At 37.2% G+C, this 23,619-nt stretch overlaps 1 protein-coding gene across 1 annotated transcript in view; it reads left to right on the forward strand.

The window, feature by feature from the left end:
• The first annotated feature begins 3,327 nt into the window (after window positions 1-3,327).
• LOC150083040 (nucleolar protein 11) overlaps window positions 3,328-23,619 on the forward strand; it is a 290,218-nt gene continuing 269,926 nt past the window's right edge. Inside the window, exons 1-2 of the mRNA XM_090376991.1 lie at window positions 3,328-3,609; window positions 11,931-12,044. Coding sequence (XP_090233117.1) covers window positions 3,445-3,609; window positions 11,931-12,044 — 279 coding nt within the window. The 5' untranslated portion in view covers window positions 3,328-3,444. The remainder of the gene's footprint in view (window positions 3,610-11,930; window positions 12,045-23,619) is intronic.

The raw sequence follows: 23,619 nt of genomic DNA on the forward strand, positions 1-23,619 counted from the left end.
ACGAACGCCAGGCAATACTAGTCAGTTTCTCGACAAACAGTAACACCAGACAACAACATCCGCTCTCAGTAGTGGATTAAGGTCGGTTGAGGTCCTGTGTGCAGAAGAAAATATTGGGCCCCTTAAAAAAAAGAGAGAAACAGGGAAAATAAAGATACATGTTAACCATTTTTTTAAATAAATAAAAAATATTATGTATGTTAATGTTTTATTTCCAATAAAATTTGAATATAATATATGTATAATATAATTAATAATAGCATAGTAATAATCACAAAGTTTTGAACTAATAGTGTAAAGTGTGTTTAGGGTCAAGCGGCACCAGGGGGTTCCCCCATCTCCACGTAGTTTACATTGTGGGTGAACCAGTTGACTGGAAAAAACCAGAGATTCAAAGTGTATGGACTTTGTATATGTGTGCCTTGTACCGTTGTTCATCTGGTCATTTAGCCGCCAGATCCCTACCGAGGCTCGACGTTGTCCCACGTTTGCCCCGTGGAGGTTGACCAGGTACTCACTAGTATTTAGTTCACTCTGGCAGGTCCTGCCACCTAATTTCCTGAGATTTCAGTGGCTAGGATCTTAAAAAAAAAAAAATATCGCGTACGCGTCGCGGTATTTTTTTTGCATGAGTGGGAGCAAACCAGACCGTAGGGTCAGGCCCACACCATCCAGAAAAACTTGAGGCCCAGCAGAGGCGATCCAATATTGGTTTGGCTGAATAGGTTGTGCAAAATGTCACAGTTGGGAGTCATTCATGGGACTGTTGTCCCATCCGGTAGTCAATGTTCTGGGAAGTGGAGTTTTGTCACTTCTCAAAAGAGTTCCAGTTTTGTCTTGCATGAAGGATCAAGCAGTGAAACCTGACATCTGGTTGGGGTCTATGAGAAGCTTTGTTTGACCCATCTATTCTAAGTTTGCAGGCAGCGGAGCGGTCAGGCGTCTAGCATACAGGTTCTGGGCAAACTTGGTGAATGCTATATATATGAGGCTTCATCATCCAGTAAGTAGTGTTCCCGGTTTTTGGGATTAAGGCGCACTTGGATGATTAATTCAACACGAAGATTTTCATAAAATTCGCATTCATACATCTGGTGTCCCCAGGTCTCCACAGAGCCACATGCACACATTGGGTTGTTTTCGAGTCCGAGAAGGTGTAATTTGTGGCGCATCGCTCCATGTCCTGTTAGGAGATAGGTGCTGTACAATCCAGGGCAAAGCCATACCGGATACTGTGGGTATATTTGTTGTAGATCGGGGAGGAACCTCCGCGTGACTTTCCCTTTTGTGGAGGTCGTCCAGCACTGCTGCCATATTGATCGCAAATAGATCTGGAGTCTTTTCTTCTCCACTGTCTGATTTGCAGTTGGGTCTAGTGTGATCCTGGAAGGTAGTTGGATTTCCACGTCTAAGCTGCTGTAACATGCCTAGGCGAATCACTTCAAGATCAAGAGGGAGGGAGGGTCCCAGTGAGTACTTGCAGCGCATGAGTAGATACAGTGCGGCACGCTCTGGTGAGGGTTAATAAAATCGGTCGGTGAATGATGTTGAGTAGCCGACGATTTACCGCTGTAGAGGCCTTATGGTGCCAGACACCAGAAGCATATGCAATCGCAGGGATAATGGCTGCTTTGTAAAGTATTGCTAGGGTTCTTCTTTTCAGCTCCCAGTCGCGGCGGGTAATCCTGGCAAACATGGCATCGTGGTTTTTCATTTTCTTCTGGATGTATTTTAAGTGGGGTGTAAATGATAAATTTCGGTCCAGGATCACTCCTAGGTACTTGAGTTCTGTGGCCAACTTGATCGTTCTGTTGTAGATTTTTATCTGCGGTGGTCTGGTAGGAGTTAGATGTCCCTTTAGTAGGATAGATTGGGTTTTGGTGGCAGAGATAGTAAGGTGATGAGTTTCAGTCCACTCTCTTAGTGTAGAAAGTGCTGAGTTGGAAAGTGTATTGAACATATTAGTTCAACTAATTTGTTGGGGTTTTGCGTGGGCCCTCAGATGTCGGGGGCCCAGGGCGCGCGCCCGCCGTTAAATCCTCCTCTGACCACTCATTGTACTTGGAAGCAATACCCGTCAACGAGGTGGAACTCCCAATGAGGGAGAAATAATATAAGAGCAATAATAACAACAAGAATCTTTACGAAAGCAAAAACCCTTCTTTTCACCCCCTGATGGTAGTTACAGCCTTTAATAAATCCCACATCAGTACGCTGTGATCACTCCCATTCAATGGGTCCTTTTTCTTCAAATTCTTAATGCACGAATATTCACTGCTGATAATCATATTAAGAGTATTACTCTCTCTGGTTGTCTCTTTAACATGTTGCTGTAGAAAATAATCATCCAATAAATCCACAAAAGTCTTGCTATTGTGCGAGTGACAAAGCACAAGTTATAGTCAATACATGGGAAGTTAAAATCCCACATTATTAGACAATCTGATTTACTGGCCCACTCGAGTACTCTGTCCAGTTGTTCGTTGTACTCATTTGAGTCATTCGGTCTATGACACATCCCCTCTCTCATTTTTGCTTTTGCAGTGCTTACATTGTGCAAACAGCACTGTCCATCTATGTCAATTGGATGCAGTTCCTTTAGATTTATTGTCAACTGGATTCATTTCCGTTAAATTTAAACGCCTTTAAATTTCGACGGAAATCGAACCGAACGCCGATCTCGTATTATCTTGTTGACTAAGCTACTGCGAGGACATAAATGTTATATGATGTGTATTCTCTTATTGAAGTATTTCTCTAATTCCCCAAAGCGTGTTAGCGGTAGTATAGTAATTATTCCTGCACACCAGGTGGTAATGGCTCAGGTTGAATTCCGTTAATCACGCAAGCAACGTTTATGGGCTTGTTTTTTTTTTCTTTAGTTCCATGGCAGGGTTAGTCGGTCTTAGGAGTCGTGAACAAGGTTTTTCGTGAATAAAAACAAACAAATCCGATTTATTATATAAATCGGATTTGTTTGTTTATTATATACAAATCCGATATATATATATATATATATATATATATATATATATATATATATATATATATATATAAACAAACCAATCGGACACGTTTAAAACTCTGGTGCATTAATATATATATATATATATATATATTTTTTTTTTTTTTTTTTTTTTTGTTTCAAAAGTGAATAAAATGAAAGTGGCGCCAAAACTTATTTTTCAGGTTTGCACCTGAAATATCTCGGTGCGGGCCTAACCGGTGAGGTATCTTAAATAGATGTTGAAGGATATTGTGCTGCTGATATCGGTCAATTGTTTCATGGATTTTGCTTAATATCGTTAGATGGCGCTTTCATTTATTTATTGTTCTTAATATTGTTTTTCAATACATGTGTTTTCGTTAACAGAATGTAGTAAGCAATTTATAACTGTGTGGTTATTGGTTTTGAAATTATTACGTGGAATCATAGGAATATGAATGTTTAGTCGCCAGGAAATTACTGTAATGGATATGATTCGTGATCCGTATTTTGTTTTTAACGTTGTGACTAGCAAACGTTTTTTCCTCCTTCCAGTATCTCCTGGAACTGATGAATCAAATGTTATTATTACTAGTGGGAATAATTGTGTAGTGTTAGTTTCTGTAAGTATTTTTGTAGTTTTCCTGAATTCATACTTTCTCTCAATATAAGTTTGGTTTTAATTACTTTCATAAAAATTGACACAATTAAAGTTTTTCTCCAGATTAATAGGTACACCTCCGGTGGAAGTGGCTTCTTTTGCTTGAATCCGGCCCAAATTACTGGCGTAAACTAACTGAACCTTTTCTTTTTCACTAGCCAAAAATGTTAAAAAAACCCACACTTCTTTTGCTTGAACCCCCCCCCCCCCCCCGCCCACGAATTTGGCGAAGCCCGCAACGCAGTGACAAGGTGTACGCATAACTGGAGTGAGCCCAATTAAAATATATGAAGCAAGTGTTCTCCCGAAAAATAAAAAAGAAGGAAATTATTAATATTATTTATTTTATTACCCAAAAGTAATCACAGGTGTGTCTCCTGGTAGCTGTGGTTGCTTATGCCAATTTAATTTTTTTTAAACTAAAGTTTCTTGACTCCTAATTTATTGAAAAAGAAATCGCATCCCCCATGTTCTTTTTGATTAAATGTTGTTATTTACTGCATTTTTATCTGCTGTGTTTTTCCGGATTTACATCCGTTTCTTTCTATTCACTAAATAAAAAGAATAAAAAAAATTAGTTAATTCTCATCTGATGAACTTATATGCATATTCCCTTCAGTGTAGACATAAAGATTGTCATATTTTACAGCCTTAATGTACTTTCTAGTAAACATGGATTCCTGGTAATGACATTGGTCACTTGGTTTTTTTTTTTATATGTGTTGTTGGTATGCAGGTTAACACAGTTTCCTGGTGCTGACAGTACCTGGTCAAACTGTTTTTTGACATGTTCAAACTGTACACTGTATAATGTTGAAGTTTCAGTGTTGAGTGCAAATATATACTCTTGAACTGGTACTGTATAATCAACCTGTACCTGTCAAGGTGAGATTAAAAAAAATGTGCAGATATATACATGTTATATTTACATACAAAACTAATACCAATCCGTTGAAACAACGCAATATGATTATTTTATCCTGTAAGCCAAAAGTTATGGTATGTTTTGAAAATCAAAATGCAGTGAACTCGTATTTTGCGAACTCTGTTTTACGGACAAAAACTTCCTTACATACAAAATTTTTGATATCAGACATTCAATTTATGAGCTTTTCCCTTGAATTTGTGAACTCTGCAACTTCATAAGATCAAGGGACAAGCATAACTTGAATTTGTTGTTTTGTTTTTATCGTTGACATTTTTACATTTATGACATTGTTTTGTTTTTCTGAAGAAAATGCCTCTTCTTCAGCAATTTTTATTACATTGAAAGAAGAAAAAAAGTAGCAGCAAGTAAATTTATGAAATTAACTGATATGTTTCAAACAAACCTGTGATGTGACAAAATATAAATATTGAGACAAGTAAAAAAACAGGATTTAAACTTTTTTTTTTTTTTTGATCATGCAGTTTCCTTGCTCCCTTTTGTTTTAGTTTATTTTCTGTGGATCTGAAAGTGATTTATTTTGTTACCCAATATTACTAATTATATAATAATAATCTTACCTTTGTATATGTATCATAAATTAAAAAAGAATATCATAAATTAAAAAAAATACCATTTAAGCTGATACATACCCATTGGGCTTAGTGTCACCTATCCCAGTTTGCTGATTACATAATTTTACAAAATTTAAACTTAATACATATTACCATTCCACATTTGTTTCCTCTACAATTACCTAAGAGTTAAACTCAGGAAAAACTGGTAGAGGGGCATCTGAAACAGTTATGTATGAGACATTCTTTTAGTCTGGCTATCAGTCTGCTCAAAGCCCATGATGAAGTAACAGACTGATGACCAAGTGGAAGAATGTTATATTCACTATTCTAATTTCTGTTTTCCTTTACATTCTATTATTAGCTTTCACTTTTAGAATATAGGCCATCCAGACTAAAGCTAGTTTCTTTTACTAACTTGTTAGTTTGGTCCTCATACACCTAATTCCCTACAGATAGATACCATTTGATAAAATTAACTAATATATATATATATATATATATATATATATACATTGATAAATACCAGTACTACTGTTGTTAGTAAATTGAATTCTATTATAATAAAACTATCTGTTAAATTTATTTTTGTGTTTTATTTTATTTATTTATTTTCTTAGAATCAAAGCTTTTTTTCTGAAATTAAGGTGCATCTTAGAATCGAAGAAATACGGTGTGTGTTTGTGTGTATATATATAAATAATCAAAGAAATATGGGGTGTGTGTGTATATATATACACACGTGTATATATGTATATGTATATATATATATATATATATATACACACGTGTATATATGTATATGTATATATATATATATATATATATATATATATATATATATATATAAACACATACACCGTATTTCTTCGATTCCTAAGACAGCATCGATTGTAAGACGCACTTTAATTTCAAAAAAAAAAAAAAAGCTTTGATTCTAAGAAAAAAAATAAAATAAAACACTAAAATAAATTTAACAAATAGTTTTATTATAATAGAATTCAATTTACTACCAACAATAGTACTGTTATTTATCATTTATTTCTGAATCTTCTGAGCTGTCGAAATCTGCATCTGAATCAATATCAGAGTCTACTTCACATTCAGGTTCAGATTCTTCTGAGCTGTTGTTATCTTCATTATCCCATAATATATCATCTCCTGAGCCATTGAGAGCATTGGTGATGCAACATTTTTTTAAATGAGTGCTTGACTATTCTTTCTGGGATCATCTTCCAAGCTGTTGATACCCATTCTGCCAATTTTGGTACTGGTGCCTTCTTAATTTTTCCAGAAGGTGTCAGCACAAGGTTATTGGTCAACAGCCAGGATTTATATTCCTTTCTAGTCATGCCACCAGGAATCACAACCAAGTCGCCACGTTTTTGCACAATTTTATTTTTGACCCGTTCAGACAAATGTCCACGAAATGCATCAAGTACTAGCATGCTAGGTGGGTTACGAAGACTTCCAGGACGTCTATTCCACACAACATTTAGCCATACGCTCTGGAAGATTGGCTAAATTGGCCGGGGTTTCGTCAGCATTTCCAATTTGACTAAACTCATAGTTTCTGTTTTTCCTTAATTTCATCACCTGTCGCTGAAAGTTAATCAGCTTCTGGTGAAAGCCTGCAGGAATTTTTTGACAGATAGATGTTCGGTACCGTAACGATAATCCGCTAGAACTCGTGAGTCTGTCGCACCAGCTGTGACTGCCTTTAAAAATTATTTTCTCTGTTATGAGGGACTTGGCAATTTCTCCGGCTTTCAGTTGCATGACTTGTCGAGTGATGGGTAATCCTTTTGCGTGTGTCTCTGTTACAAAACGTATCACAGCTTCATTGACTTGTGGAAATCTTCCTTTCTTAGGTCCTGTAAAGCATTTGGTTGTTGCTTTGCACGAAAATATGGAATTGCGATCATTTCTCCAAAGACGAACGTTTACTTCACTAATGTCAAAATGTTGACCCGCAGCTCTATTTCCATGACACAACTTTTTGTTTCAATGTGGCTTCGTAGTGCAATCTTTTTGACATTTTAATGTGCAATAAGGGATCAAAATTAATGAAATACATTAACTCCACTTCTTACGTACTTTCGAAGATACAAACAAAACTTCCTTGTTTTCGCTGAGTGAGCTCCACTATGATGAAATAACGGTAGCTTCACATTTTGAAAGCACATGAAATCACCCATGCCACTCCAATTCTGGAGTTTATTTTCCAGTGGAATTGGAGAGTGCGATAATGGTGAAACTTGGAGGCGGCGTTTCCACATAAAAACAAAACGTGTGATGCTGTGTAAGCGCAGGAAAATTTGAAAAAAAACTGCGATTGTAAGATGCCATCAATTCTAAGACACACCCCGTTTGTAGAGACATTTATAGGGGGAAAAAAGTGCATTTTAGAATCGAAGAAAGGTGTGTGTGTGTATATATATATATATATATATATATATATATATCTATCTATACATTAAAAGAGTTTTCCTCCTAGTGATATTTATTCAGCCAGTGGGAGAATAGGGCGAGGCAATTACATCACTACAAATGCAATTAATTATTGACAACTGCCTCCATAACATTCACCAACCTTGCGCACTTGATTCACTGTCTAACATTTGATGTTCCATTGTAATGTTTTTTTGTATATTAATGAATATTGTGTATTTGTAAATACTGTAGTTTAATATTTTGTAAATATTTTAAATATTTGTATAATTTGTAAATATTTCAGTCTTGCTCTTTCGGATGCAACAATATTCTTCATGTATTATGGAACCCAAAGCAAAAGGCCTTTTCCTAAGTGACCTATGTAAACGGAGGTAAATAATTATACAGGATGTCTAAAAATATTGGTACAAATGTTTAGGGGAGATAGGTAACATCTAAAGGAATGTGAATCGCATAGGAACCCATAACCGGAAACGTCACGGGAAAGTAGAAGCAGAAATGACACAAGACAGTAATTAGTGGCAAACATTTATTTGACATAAATTAACAATGGAGTACGAGATGGATGCATTTCATGATGTTACAACAGATGCTCGAAGGTTCCACCATGAGACGCGATGCATGCGTGACACTGACGCAGCACGGATTGGTGGACACGGTCAAACACACCACGAGATCCATTTCCATCTCCACAGGCAATTCATACACAATAGATTTGAGGGTCCCCCCACAGAAAGAACTCAAGGCTCGATAAATCAGGTGAGCGTGGGGGCCAGGCAACGGGTCCACAATGGCCAATCCATCGACGCCCAACACGCCTTCCATAATGGGCAGGCGCCCCGTCATGTTGAAACCAAATGTTGCGTCTCACGTTTGCTGGAACATCATCAGGTAACCCTGGTAGAACTTGTTCAAGAAAGATCTGCTATTTAGTGGAGTTCATGTGGGACTGTAACAGGTATGGGCCAACTAAGCAGTCACTGACCATACCTGCTCACACATTTATTGGGGAGCGATGTTGTGCCACACACCGTTACAAAATTAAAAAGTTCAGACAAGATCTTAATGAACTAATGCTGTGAGTGAAGTATAACTGGACATCCTGTCTAGGTGGTCCTGCATAACTTATTTAACCAGTGACTCCATTATTTTCCCTTTGAACAGAAGTTAAGCTAACAGTTGTATAATTACTCATGTCACCCTTTGAAGTTATGTTCCCTCAAGTGCATTGTTTGAGGAAGAGGAAGAATCCCATCAACATTTAGGTTGCCCAAGCCATTCAAAACCTCAATCAGATCAGCTTACTGGTGCCTGGTCCCCGAGACACAAATAGGGCAGCTGTTTGCAGAACTGAAGCCTTTCTTGGTAATTGGAGATAAATTGGAGACAAAGGGGGATTTCTTGGTAATCCCCCCTTTGTGAATTGGAGATATATTCACACATCTTCAGTCCACAGGATCTCCTTTGAATACAGAAATGCTCTTAAAATTATGACTAAGTGTTTGCTTACTTTCTTTGCTGCATCTCTTAATATAATTGGATAGATTCCATCCACCCTAGGTGCCTTTTTTTATGTTCAACTTTAACAGTTTCTTTTCAGTTAACAGAAAATCATTTTATAAAATCCCTTAAAGTTTGATAAACTTCTGTTATCCCCTTTCTTAAACAATTTGTCATGTGTGAATGTAGATGCGTGAAATACCTATTTAGTTTGTTAGCAACCTGATCAGGATCATTAACAATTAATTTATCGATATCAATTTGGACCAGTTCCTTCACGTGTTTACATAAGTATAGAAGTCTCTTCTGTTTTCCTTTGCGTCCTTTACCAACATTGGCTGGCCATAGGCACCAGTAAAGCAAGTGCTTGCTTGGGGGGAGGGGTGGCATCATTCCATCAGTATACTAGAAACAATAATTCATAATGTGAATACAAATAAATGTGTTAGCATTATTCATTAATTCAATCATGAATCACTATTTCACAATTGCTTATGTGTAATTGAGTACTGTGCCACCCCATCCATTCCGGTTTCCATGTTGTTTTGGTGCCAGTGCAGTGGTTTAGCATTACAAGTTACAGCCATATTACACATTCTTTTAACATTACTAGTGGCTTCTGGTGAGCACAGTTTCTCAAATCTGAAATTATTTGAAGTCCACAATGTCTCAAAATCTTTTGTGCAGACTTGCACTAATTTAAGTGCGAAAGCAGGCATTGCAAAAAATTTAGATTTCTCAAAATTTTTAATCTACTCAAGCATAAAAGCCAGAAAAATTCAGTTCATATAAATTCTTTTACTTTGTGAGAAACTGAATGCACTTGAAGACACTAACATTTTTATTACAGAATGCAGATTTTCTGTTTTAATTTTTTAAATTTTGAAGTAAAAAAATTGCGAAAGTGAGCAGAAAGTTGTGGGGGGGAAGAGAAAGACCAGTTAAACATTTTTTTGATTGGGGGTGAAAACAACTAGGGTTGGCACTGTTAGCCAAAGATTTTGCATAATGTCCCTTGGCTAGAGTGGTTGAGGTTTAAATTTGGTGAAATTTAGGGGGGCTGGATTGGTACCTTTTGCAGGAGAGAAGAGTATAGGTATGATAAGATGGATATAGTTCTGTGGGACAATTTTTTTTTCTTTATTTAACTTAGTAAAAGCACGGAATTCTTTTTTTTTTTTGTGGCCTTTACAAATTGATTCAGTTGATTTTTGTGTTTGGTTATTTTTGTGAGTCAACAAATGCTAATGTCCAGTTAGAAGGGAGCTATATCAGCAAGTGTACATAAATTATTGACGAGCTTAGATGTAATTTTAAAGAAGTTCTTGAACTCGACTGTTCCAGAAGAAGATGTTCCAACAGAACTTTCACGATAGATGAGAACTTGCTAGGTCATAAATCATATAAGAATCAACTGACTTCTGGGAGGTATTGCTGCTTGGGATTTCAAGTTGAAAGTGATGCTCATTTACCACTTTCAGAATCCGAGAATTTTGTAAGACTTTAGCTTGTGTTTTCATGTGAGTTGGAAGTCAAACAAGAAAGCTTGGGTTAAGAGCCTTGTTCCAAAAGCTGTCCTGCTGTCATACATGTCGTGCAGAAAAAAATTAACTCAACAAGAACAACTTGACAGAGAAGGCATTACAGACTGTTAGCAATGCTCCAGTCATTGAGACAACCTTGATGAGATGAATTAGTGATGGCATGATGGAGATAGAATGATGTCCATTTTCTTTCCCTCAAGTATGAAATCAGTTTTACATGTTTACTAAATGATTGGAGGCCTACTTTGAAGGGAATTTTGGAAATGTTTGTGTCAAGAATGCAATAGAACACCCAGAAATCACATATGATGAAGTCAGTCTGACTATACAAATGTTATGTGAATGAATGAGGTTATAACCTGACTGTCGTTGATTTTCTTGGATTGTCATTGATTTTCCTGAATTTAAAGAAATTTATTGTTGGGCAGGGTAACTGGTGAATTTGGAATTAGGTCTCTCTGATGTGAAAGAACTGTTGGCCTGGTTCAATTGAGCTTATTCATTTTTCTCAAATTGTGTTCTTTGGATTTCATTGAAGAGATGGAGAAGAAACCAAGAACTTCAGCACTGATGGATTTCTTCGAGCATTAGGAAGCAATTAAGGAGCTTTTAGATAAGTACTAGAGAAGTTGTTCTGTGACTGGAGAATGTCCTGCACATGGAGAGATAGAAGCCATAGAAGTGCAGTTTCTATCCCTTCATGTGCAGGAAATGATCTACCAATCATATCCTCCATGTGCTGGACATGATTGGTAGAAACCACTCTTCAGTTGTTTCCACTGATCATTGTAACTGAAAGGAAGTCCTGAAAAAGGAAAAAGACTAGGATGCTGCCAACTCTAGATTTGTTTTGCAAGAAGAAGAAGAAAAAGAATGATACCACCAGGAATTAACTGTCCTTAACTTTGGGATTTTATGTTCCTACTATATAGATTGAGAGTGATTAATGGTTTGTATACATATGTTTAAATCAATAAAATTATCTAAACTAGTTTTGGTGTTTGTTTATCCAAAAAATGAGTCGAGTTATCATTATAATATGCAAGTCTATAAAATGTTGTTTCCTTTTAAGGAATGAATTAATGATGGACATTGTAATTTTATACCATGTTGATGAAGGATGATATTACAGGTTGATCTTATTATTATGTTGAATGAAATTATTTTTAGTTATTGAATTTTCTGCTGTTCTCTAGTTTTATGTAAAGTAGTATTGTCTATATTGATTAAGTGGTATTGAAATTCAGTAGATATTTTCTCTGTTTTGATTGTTATTGTTTTACAGTCTGAAGATCAAAAAATTTTGAGAAGTTGGTCATCAACCTGCACACTAAATTTTTCATGTCCAGCAATATTTGGCAACTGTATAGAGAGAGTATGTGCTGTACAAAGTTATAATGTAAGTAATAATGTTGCCGATGCATTTGTGAAATGGCATTTTACAAATGTTATCAAAAACGTATTTTACAATAAAACTTTTGTTTAAAGTTCAATTGTGTTTCATTTTGTTTAAAATGTTTAAACTTGTTTTAAATATAATAATTTGCTTTTGTGAGTTTATATGAACTCAAATTTTAATAATGAAATGTTTTAAATTCTGTATATATAATAATTAGAGAGGAGCCTTCCAGAAAATACATATAGAGTGGATAAAAGTAAAGTGCAGCCATTATCAACCCACTGCAGGATGGAAGCCTCCTCAACAATTCATGCTGAGGGAAATGGACCATAATCTGCCATGCTGGTCCAGTGCGGGTTGGCAGATCGACCGTATTCAGCAGTCAGGGGCTTGAAAAAATACATATAGAGTGGATAAAAGTAAAGTGCAGCCATTATCAACCCACTGCAGGATGGAAGCCTCCTCAACAATTCATGCTGAGGGAAATGGACCATAATCTGCCATGCTGGTCCAGTGCGGGTTGGCAGATCGACCGTATTCAGCAGTCAGGGGCTTGAACCCCGGTCTACTCAGAGCGTGTGCTACTGCACTCCCGCTCCTGCCCACTTGGCTACGGAGGCCGTGGATATTTCCTTTTAAAAATGTTATCAAAAACATATTTTACAACAAAACTTTCCAAATTTTCCAAACTTTGCTTGCAGTGGGACTGCTAATTTTCTGCAAACTACTTCCAGTAGGAGGAAATTTGCATATAATTTGAATATGTGATTGTGAAATATTTGTAAAAGAATAAGAGAAGTTTACCTCAACATGATACATAGAACACTTCTGTATGATACTCTCCAGAAAGTAAAACGAAAACAATTAAAAAAATCAAAAATCTTGCATTACAGTAAGAAATAATTAACAATAATTAAAATTAACAATATTGATATCAACGTTGAATGTATTGAGCATTATAGCTCTGATTCTTACTATCGAATGATTGTGAAATGCACCTAGATGGACAGGTGCATTTGACAATCATCTTCACAATCAGAACTTTGTTCAGAGATGTGCTAGCGTTTGCTGGCACATCTCTGAACCAAATATCTGGAAGCAGTATTCATGGCAGGGGCCACCACCTGGATCAAGGTCAAAACCTGCACTTACCTGTCAAAGCAACAGACCCTGTATAAAAGACAGGTTCATACCAAAACAACGTCATTCTGTAGTAGACTGTGCCCCCCCCCCCCAAAAGATTTGTCACAGTTAAAAAAAAAATCATAAAACAATTCTTTCTGCTCCAAATTCAATTCAGGAAAGCTAGTGTTCCGGCTGAGTCTCTGAAACTGTTTTATTTTGCATTTTTTCATCTTCATCTCTGATTATAATTCATTTTTAACTGTTTTACTTTATCTATGTTATGCATGTTATAATTTATTAACAATAAGCATAACACCTCATGTTGTTAACTCCTGGCCTCACGGTCATGTGCAACATGGTGAATTAACAGATGTGCAACAGTTTTGTTCAATTTCTCTCATATTATAAATAGTATTTATTTATGTAACTGTCAAGTGGCTACATTGGTAAAATTTTATAGCATACAAAAAAAAAAAAAAAAAACACATTTCTTAAAATATGTTCTATTCAAGTGTGATGTGATGTGGAATTTTTAGTATTGCTTCTTTATCATTTTAACTTGCAGCCAATGTCATTACATCTGTTAAACTTCAAGTAATATGGCCATAAAAAAATTGGAAATTTCATGCCTGCCAACATAACATTTTTTAACATGACTGTGTAGAAAGATTTCCCCATGTATAAAATCTGAAATTGGTTATTATTATCATTAGAAAGCTCAAATTAACTTTGATAAATATACGATAAAGCGGTATTATTAGAGATGAATTATTGTAATAGTTTAAACATTGTTATTCCAAGAACAAATAGCTTATTGTGATTAACTGTGTTCTTGCCAACAATGAAATTGCGACTCATTGCATGAATGACATACAGCAAACAAATGTAGAGTTCCATTGTGTGTGCATATACAGGGTGTTTTAATTAAAAGCCACCAAAGGCCATCTTGCTTATCTTTAGGTTTATGCGATTTGTTGATTGGACTTTTTTTGTCATTTTTGGACTAAGTATTATTATTTAGATTTTATGATTTCTAAATTAAAGTTTTGCATAATCAACTGCTTTTTTCTCAGTGGAGAAAATTATTATTAGTAGGTGGTAGTAGTAGCAGTGGTAAATGATGCAAGAAAGCAAGCTCACAAGCCTGTGTGCACTGCTAAGAGAACTTCATAATCTGAGTACACAGTTGCTCCCAGATCTTTTTTATTCTCCAGTGCCTGAGTGTGGCATCGCACAGCTGTTACGTTAATTTGAGATTACTGCTCATCATAGGAAGTACTTTGCAGTTGTCACTATTAAACTTCGTTTGCCAGTTATGATCTCATCTACTTAATTTTTCTAGATCTTGTTTTCAGTAGTTTACCCTTATTGCTGTCATTCACCACCCTGCAAACATTTGTGTCACAACATTAAGCCTTATAAGCAGTATCATTATTAATAAATATAGACAACAATGGGGCCCAGTACCGAACCTTAGGGTTACTCCCCTAATACCATTAGTCCAAGAAGAGCAGTGCCTATTGATACATTCGCTGCCAGAACAGAAACTTGCATCTTAATTCTTGTGCCTCAAAGCAGATATTGCAGTCAGTAAAGTAAATGAGTGCTGTAAAAGGAAAGGCACATGAAATGAACAACTGAGTGATATCATCACACTAATTGAACCATGGGCATATTGCATTATGGCTCAGATTTTGCTTAGCATCAATTTCACTGTCTAGAGTACAAGTTGTTACTTACAAGTTGTTCTGTACAAGTTGTTACTTGTTTTACAGTTTCATATGTCCTTTGCTTATGTTGAAGTTATTTTATCTATTTTAGTATTTTTTATTTGGTTATATTGAAAGTTATTTTATCCAGTTTAGTATTTTCCACAAGAATAGGTAAAATTTTCTGAAGATTATGCTTGCCGAATTTTAATTCTTTAGTTTATGAAAAACAAAACATCCTGTGTGTGTGTGTGTGTGTGCGTGTTCGCTGATAAAATTTTGTGTAAAAAGTGTTTACCAATAAAACTTTATCCTAAAGGGTCATTTACTGCAAAGCTTGGGACATCACAACGAAAACCAACAAGGATGCACAGTATGTTGAATCTGATGACATTGAATAATTTATTAATAATATGTCATGTGATACTGAAATAGAATTCTGTTCAAGTGATGTGAATTCTGAATCTCATTCAGATGCATCTGTTGATGTTAAAATGCTCCAAACAACTCATGCCGGAAATGACAGAAACGACTGATACTTGGAGTGATCACTCTTCACAGAAATTATATGAAGTCAGGAAACTGCCTCTGTAATGCAGTGATTCCAATGCTCATATAAAAACAAATTTTGCCTTTAACGAGTTTCCCGTGGTATTGCTACTATTTGCAAACAAACAGTATTGGCAAAAGGTTAATGTGATATATATATTTAACAGACAAGACACTGTGGTGGCAACTTGTTTCAGGAATTATTGTTTCCTCATAAGATGTTAAGTGGTCTCTTTTATATAAATGGCAGTTAATCTTTTGGCAATGCCATTTATTTGAAAGCACTGCAATAGCAGGGCCACTCTTTGCAAAGGGCAGACTTTATTCTGTTTGTGATAAGACCATTTCATTAACTAGACAGTTTGGCTAAGGTAAAAAAGCCAACATGAGAACCAATGCAAACTTTGGGAAACTTTTACCAGACAAATTCGTTTCCCGCTACCGCAGTTTCTCCCTGTATTCTCAGTAAACACATGGTTCATGTTATCGGTAGTGGCAGTAGAAGTCGATAACAATCTATTGATTAGTTTTTTCTCATTATTAAAAGCAGATTATTGGAGTTCATGAGTGGTCTGAAATTCACTTATGGGTACACTCTCCAGACAGCCTCAGTCTTAGCTTGTTTATCCCCAATTCCTGCTGTTTTAAAAATAGTAAGACGACTTCTACTGGCACTACCAATAACATGCACCATCTGTAGAATTCGTTTTCCTATTTTAAAACAGCAGGAAGGGGGAATAAACACCTTAAGACTGAGGCAGTCTTAAGGTGTTTATTAGCCTTAAGGTATTTCAGCCGCAGAGGCATTACACTCATGAACTCCAATAATCTGCTTTCAATTTGGGTTCGAGAGTAGCCTGTGCGGCCGCAGCTGTTTTGCAGCACCTGGAGAAGATAAGTTTTTTTCTGATTTATTTTTTGTTTTATTAGCTTAAATTGGCATATTTACTTATTTTCTAGAGTAGTTTTATATTCCTAGTTACGATACTTAGTTTAAAGTTTAACTTGATAGAGATTTTGTGGGTATTACTTAGTATCGGTAACGGTATCAAATCCACGTGTTACAAATTGCAGCTCCGTTGAACGAGAGGTTTTTAACCGTATTTAGCCGATTTATTAACCAATTGTTATATCAAATTATCTGTAAGTAGCTATAGACCTAGTCAGGATCCTTAGTTTATTCTAAATTGAGACAGCGAGATTTGGAAGTTAATCAATACTTAAGAGTCCGTAGAAATACCGTTCGTAATTACCGCCATTGTAACACGATACAGCATATCCGGAATTCGATAGCATTAGCTTTGTATAGTATAGTGCATAATATAATATTGTCAGTTAATCAGTAAATCTATTAATCTTGTTAAACTTCATTGTCAATTAAATTGTACTTTTAACTATATATATATATAACAACTTAGAGTACAAACGTAACAAATAATTAATACATAACTTGATACGGAAGTTATATAAAGGGAACTCGTAGATAACACTCGATACTGAAAAATAAATATAGCGTTATAACTGTGTTAGGATACAAGTTTAAGGTTTTAATTTTGTTCTGAAATTGTAATTTTATTGACAGTAAATCGAAATCATGACTCAGACCAGAGCAGCAAAGCAAAAGGCTCAAGCTAATGGGAGTGCTGTGGCTCAGGGGAGAACTGAGGGGGGCAGTTGCCCTCTGAATCACAGCCTTTTAAGATGCACTGTTTGCTGATGTTTGCGGAGCAATCGGGTATAGGACATGATACTGCCATGGGGGATGTCTTTGTGTGTGCACGATGCAAGGAGAGCAAGGAAATTAGGCAACAACTCAACGTTGTTCTGGGCCTATATGAGACCTTGAAGGACAGGGTGGATGTCCACGAAGGAAATAAATTGAGGGGCCCATCAAGCTCTCAGCTGCCCACATCAACGCCAGAGCTTGCACTTGGTCATCTTTCAACACAGAGGCAGCCCCCCAAGGCAGAATGCCCTGGTCCCACAGGAACTAGTAGTTGTTGGTGACTATTGTCAGGGAAACCGGGAACATGCTTTGTAAAAAGGATAGGTGGAACAGGACCAGGGTATGTCTGCCAGGGGCAAAGGTTGATGACGTTGTAGAGCGGATATCATCTTTTAAGGGCACAAAAGGTGATATAGTTGTACACGTTGGCACTAATGATATTAAGAGTAGGAGACCAGCGGAATTACTTAACAAGTACAGGTCACTGTTGAAAAAAAGCCATGAAGTAGGTTTGAATTTGAAAGTGTCTGCAATTCTGCCCAGACACGATAGGAGGGAGTATATGATGAGAGCCTTGTCGATCAATTCGGCCCTGGAAAAATTGTGCAAGGCTCAAGGGGTAGAATTTTTTTCAGCCTGGACTGTACTTGTTAACAGGAGAGATTGCTTCTACAGGGATGGGATACACTTAAATAGAAAGGGTGCAAGAATATTTGCTGATGCTATCGAGGCAGTGTTAGGTGGGTCGGAAAACTGCTAGCTTGGGGGGAGACAGACTAATAGATTAACAGTAGCCACTGGCAGAGGTGAAAGATTCTTGCACTGCTTCTATTGGAATGAGCAAAAGCCTGAAAAACAAGATGCAGGATATTTCAGAGATTGCTGGAAGTCATTGCGGTACAAGTAAACACATGGGTTGTGTTAGGGTAGCTAAGAATAGAAACAGGTGCATGTATACTTGCGTGTACACCAATGCTAGGAGTTTAGTAAATAAATTTGATGAATTTGAGGTATTGCTCAAAACATCAAAGGCAGATATTGTTGGGATATCAGAGACGTGGTGTCACACAGATATAAGGAATGCAGAACTGGAATTTGGGGAGTACAATGTCTAAAGAAAGGATAGACAGGATAGGAAGAGAGGAGGGGTTATGCTATTAGTTAAGAAACACATAAAATCCAAGGAAGTGAAGCCAGTCGACATCGATGGACAGGGCAGTGTCGAGTCAGTTTGGTGTGACATAAGCATAGGTAAATCAATATTGAGAGTAGGAGTGTGCTATAGGCCTAATGACTCTGATGAGTATAATAAGATACTGTTCAGGGAAATAGAATGGGCCAGTAAATCAGAAAGTCTTATAATGGTGGATTTTAATTTCCCAGATATTGACTGGAATTTGTTGGTTGGTCACTCACACACTAGCAAGGCTTTTGTGGATTTATTGGATGCTGTTTTCTACACCAGCATGTTTGGGAGGGCAACTAGAGGGAGTAATACTCTTGATCTGATTATCAGTAGTGATTCTTCATGCATTAAGAATCTGCAGATAAAGGAACCACTAGGTGGCAGTGATCACAGTGTGCTGAAGTGTCCATGTTAAGCAACATGGGCTCTTTTTCAGAGAGAGAGATGATGGAAGCGACAGAGGAGGATTTAGGTAATTAGTTCATTGTGTTATATCCTTATATATTTGCTGCATAGTCATCCAGTCACAGATAGGCTGCTGAGTTTTATTCACTGGGGTTGGTAAAATCAGGGTTATTATTTGTATTCGGATTCTATTCAATTAGGTAGGGAGGTGAGACCAACAAGAGGTCCAGGTTCCTTGTATTACTGCTCTAGGGTCAGGGTTAGCTGGATCCAATCCTTATGGTGGGTTTTACTGCAAAAGGAACGTATATAGTGTTTAGGGTCAAGCAGCACCGGTTGTTCCCATAACTCTGCAATCAGTTTCTTGTGTTGAATACAGTGCCCTGTAAAGGCCAGATAGTATGAGTGATATGTGGTTCTTGTAGTGTAGTGTGGAGTTTCGTTTATCTGGCCTCTTAGCTCAGGGAGCTGGGCCAGATAGTAAGGATTAAGTTATCTGACTGGGCAAACTCTGGAGCTGAAGGGGGGGGAAGTGAAAGTGAGTCAGGGAATAATAAAGGAGGGAGAAGTGGTATTCGCCAAACCCAGTGAGTACTAAGTATCAAAGCGGATAAAGGAAAGGAGCTAGGGAAGGAAGGCATCCTCCGGATGCATGTAGAAGGGAAGCACCAGGAGGGATAGTATCCTGGGTCTGAGAGCCCACCCAGTTCAGGGAATGAGAGTAAGAATACAGGGTGAGGGTGTCCTGTATTTGAGAGTGCCATTTTGGCATCCCACATGTGTATCCAGATGTCACTTCATCCTTCCCACCCACAGGTATACAGGTAATGGAACCCTAATGGATTACAGCAGGGGTTGGCAACCTGCAGCTCGTGAGCCACGTGCTGCAGGTTGAACATGCAACTCTTGAACATGTAACTGCAGCTCTTTAACTTTCAGCTTAACATTTCATTACTATTAACAGTTTTTAACATTTGTTGCGTTTCTATTGCATATATTCCAAGTTTAAGGAATAAATTTGACATTTCATTCGTTGCTCCAATTCAAAATTGTGACATGGATGTTAACTCTACCAATGAAACTGGTTGTTACTTTCAACCTACTGGATAATTTTTGTATAACACCCTCTTTTAACAGATATAAGCTAGTGTGTAATCAAAGGAGATTAGACAAGCAAAGGCAGATTATGAGAAATCTTTGGCAAAGGATGCTAAGAAGAACAGCAAGTATTTCTTTTCTTATATATATACTCTAAAAGGAAGGGGATGAATCAGATTGGAACATTGATATCAATGATTCAACTGTTAATGATCCCCTCAGATAGCAAACAAACTGAATGAGTATTTTTGCATCTACATTCACACATGAGGAGTTAATAAGGAAGGAAAATGCCAGAAGGTTATCAAATTGTAGCAGGTTGCTTAATGATTTTGTAATAACTGAGAGCAAAGTGGAGGAAAAATTGAAGTTAAACATAAGAAAGGCACCTGGGGTGGATGGGATTTATCCATTTATATTAAAGGAGGTGGCAAAGGAATTAAGCAAACCCTTAGCCCTAATTATGAAAGCATTGTTGGACTCAGAGGAGATCCTCATGGACTGAAGATGTGCAAATGTATACCCAATTCACAAACAGGGATTGAAGGGTGACACTTTACAGGCCAGTTAGTTTAACTTCTGTTCCAGGTAAAAATAATGGAGTCACTGGTTAAAGATGCATTGCAGGATCATCTAGACGTCTGCAGCAATAATTCAGACACAGCATGGGTCAGAGAGGTATTGGAAAATCTGACAAATTTGATTGGATACTATGATGTGGTTACAAAGGAACTGGATGCAAAAAATAATTTTGATATCATATACTTGGATTTCGGGAAAGCTTTTGACACTGTTGCGCAGAAGGCTACTGCACAAATTGGAGCAGAATGGTATTAAGGGTAAGTTGCTACAATGGATAAAAGGGTGGTTGAGTGGGAGAAGACAGAGCGTGGTAATCAATGGAAGCTGCTCTTCGTGGACTAATGTTATTAGTGAAGTTCCACAGGGTTCGGTGCTGGGCCCATTGGTGTTTTATATATTTATCAATGATATTGAAGAAGGTATATCAGGCTTAGTGTCGAAGTTTGTAGATAATACAATGGTTGGTTAATGACAGTAATGGCAGTGTACTACTGCAACAGAATCTAGAAAATTTGGGCAGATGGGCTGAGAAGTGGCAACTGAAGTTTAACATTGACAAATGAAAGTACTGAATATGGGTAGAAGTAACCCCAGAGAAACGTACTAACTGTGTGGTACTAGAGTTATTTATTTTTTTATTTATGAAAACCCCAAACATGAGAGGTATTAGAACCTATAGTACTTAGTACCCTGCTTGGGTTGGAGGTTGAGAAGATGAAAGAAGATATGTTGACATTAGACTTGAACTTTTGTAGACTGTAATTTTCTGGAAATCGGTGCTGGGCCCATTGGTGTTTTATATATTTATCAATGATATTGAAGAAGGTATATCAGGCTTAGTGTCGAAATCTGGAAGGAAGATTGTTCCAGAAAATGGCAGTTGAATGAATAAACGAGGAAGATAAAAAGTTAGTTCTGTGAGTTTGAAGTTGGATAGTAAATGGATGTTGACTGGTGGCAGAAATTGTTTGGGCTGTTTTGAAAGAGAGAGAGTGGGAATTATAGAAACCAGAAGGACAGTGCCCATGGAAGTATCTGTAGAAAAGGCATGCAGCAGAAACTACGAGACAAAGAGTGGAGAGAGACTGTTAGAGAGGAGTCATTAATTAACCTAACTGCCCTTTTCTCAATGAAATCTAAAGAAGCCTGAGAGAGAGAGAGAGAGAGAGAGAGAGAGAGAGAGAGAGAGAGAGAGAGAGAGAGGTTTTTGGGGGCACTGCCCCAGATGTGTTAACAATATTCCATGGTAGAGGGGATTTGCAATTTGTATAGAGTGAACAGCTGTTTGGAAGAAAAGTAACGCCGAGAATGAAAGAGAACACCAAGTTTTTTAGATGCAGATGAAGCAATATTTGTAATGTGCTTGTGCCAAGAGAGATTAGAAGTCAGAATAATCCCCAAAAGAGATATATCATTTTGCTTAGAAATTGGAGTGTCACCAAAGATAAGCATATGAGCAGAAGAATCCTTTTTGCAAGATATAAGTCAGGACAGAGTTAAGGAGGGTTGAAGTCAGCTATGTTGTCTTTGCCCCGCTGGAGAATAGCATGGAGATCGGCATTTCAGTAATTGGTAGCGGATATTCAAGAAGTTGAAGCCGATTATGCAGGGGTAAGGTTTCTCAAAATGGAAAGTGGAATGCAGTGTGCTATCATCGGCAAAACTATGGATAGGATTTCCAATCAATGGAAGAAGGTCATTAATATACAAGCGTAAATGAGTGGGGGGAAAGAACTGAAAGTTGGGGGACATCAGCATTAGTGGAGAAGTTAGAAGACAGAGAGCCATCTACCATCACCTTCGGTGAGCAATCGGAAAGAAAAGTGGATAACCAATTATAAAAAACAGTTGGCAAGCCGTAAGATGGAAGCTTGTTTAGAAGACCTTTATGCCAAATACGATCGAAAGCCTTTGAGGTGTCAAGAGCAACTGCTTGTGTTGAACCGAACTTTTCCATTGAATTTGTCCATAAATGGATAATATTAGCCAGAATATCACCGATGAATTGACACTGACGGAATCCATACTGGAGATCGTTGATCAGAAGGAGGGTTTCTAGTTAGACAACGTTTATGAAGGTCAGCGTTAAGCTTGACAAAGGCTAATGGCAAGGAAGGGGTGTACTTCGGTTCCCAGGGAACAGGAGCATCCAAAACAATGGAAACTGGGAGTTGGCAGTTAATTGAATTCTCCTTTACTTTAGAAAGATTAGAAGTAATTGCAATGGAACGATAATTTGATGGGAGGGATTTGTCACCCTTTTTAGGAACTGGCTGGATATGAGCAAATTTCCAAGCAGAAGGAAAAATACCTTTGGAATAAGAAAGTGAAAAAAGGCAGCAAAGAACAGGAGTAAATTCAGGAGCACAGGTTTTGAGAACAAGTAGAGAAATACCATCAGGACCTTGAGCTTTCTTACCATCAAGATTCGTCAAAATTCTGACATCCTTTTAACAGAAGACCGCAGGAGGCATTCAATGGAGCATGTTAGGAATGGTGGGAAGTGTTTTACCAAGATCATTAATACAGGAGTTGGAAGATAAATGGGATGCTAGCAAGCCAGCTTTATCCTTGGCTGAAATGACAACAGAACCATCTGGTTTTGATAGAGGGGAACCGAGATGGGCAAAAGCTGCGGTCAGTAGCTTTGTTAAGAAACCAGAATGTTTGGCTATCATTAGGGCAAGAAGCAAATTTTCTACTCTTAGCCTGTTCAAAATTTAGTTTGGACTGATTAATAACTGCTTTACAATTGTTGCGAACTTTGGTGTAGGCAGAAAATGAAACTGAAAAATTGGAAACAAGCCAATTACGATATACAACGTTCTTCTCTTGAATAGCCTTAGCACATTTATTGGAAAACCAAGGTTTAGATAAAAGACAATATTTTAAAGTTCCATGTGGAATAAAGGATTCCATTTCTGCAAGAATAATTTCACTGACACGATCTGAGCAAATGTTGACATCAGAAGTTTTGAAACAGTAATCCGACCAAGGAAAAGAAGAAAAGAAATCTTGCAGGTTGTCCCATTTTGCATTCTTGTAATGCCAAACAGTATGAGGTTGGGAATAGCCAACAGATAAAGGCTCCATTGGAGAAGAGACAATCACCAAGTTGTGATCTGAAGGGCATAAAGGACCATTCACTTCGACCGTGTACTTAGAAGGGTTGTTTGTGTGAAAAAGATCAAGCGT

This window comes from Mastigoproctus giganteus, chromosome 7 (assembly GCF_048544385.1).
Source record: "Mastigoproctus giganteus isolate SK-2022 chromosome 7, ASM4854438v1, whole genome shotgun sequence".
In the NCBI taxonomy this organism is placed as follows: Eukaryota; Metazoa; Arthropoda; class Arachnida; order Uropygi; family Thelyphonidae; genus Mastigoproctus; species Mastigoproctus giganteus.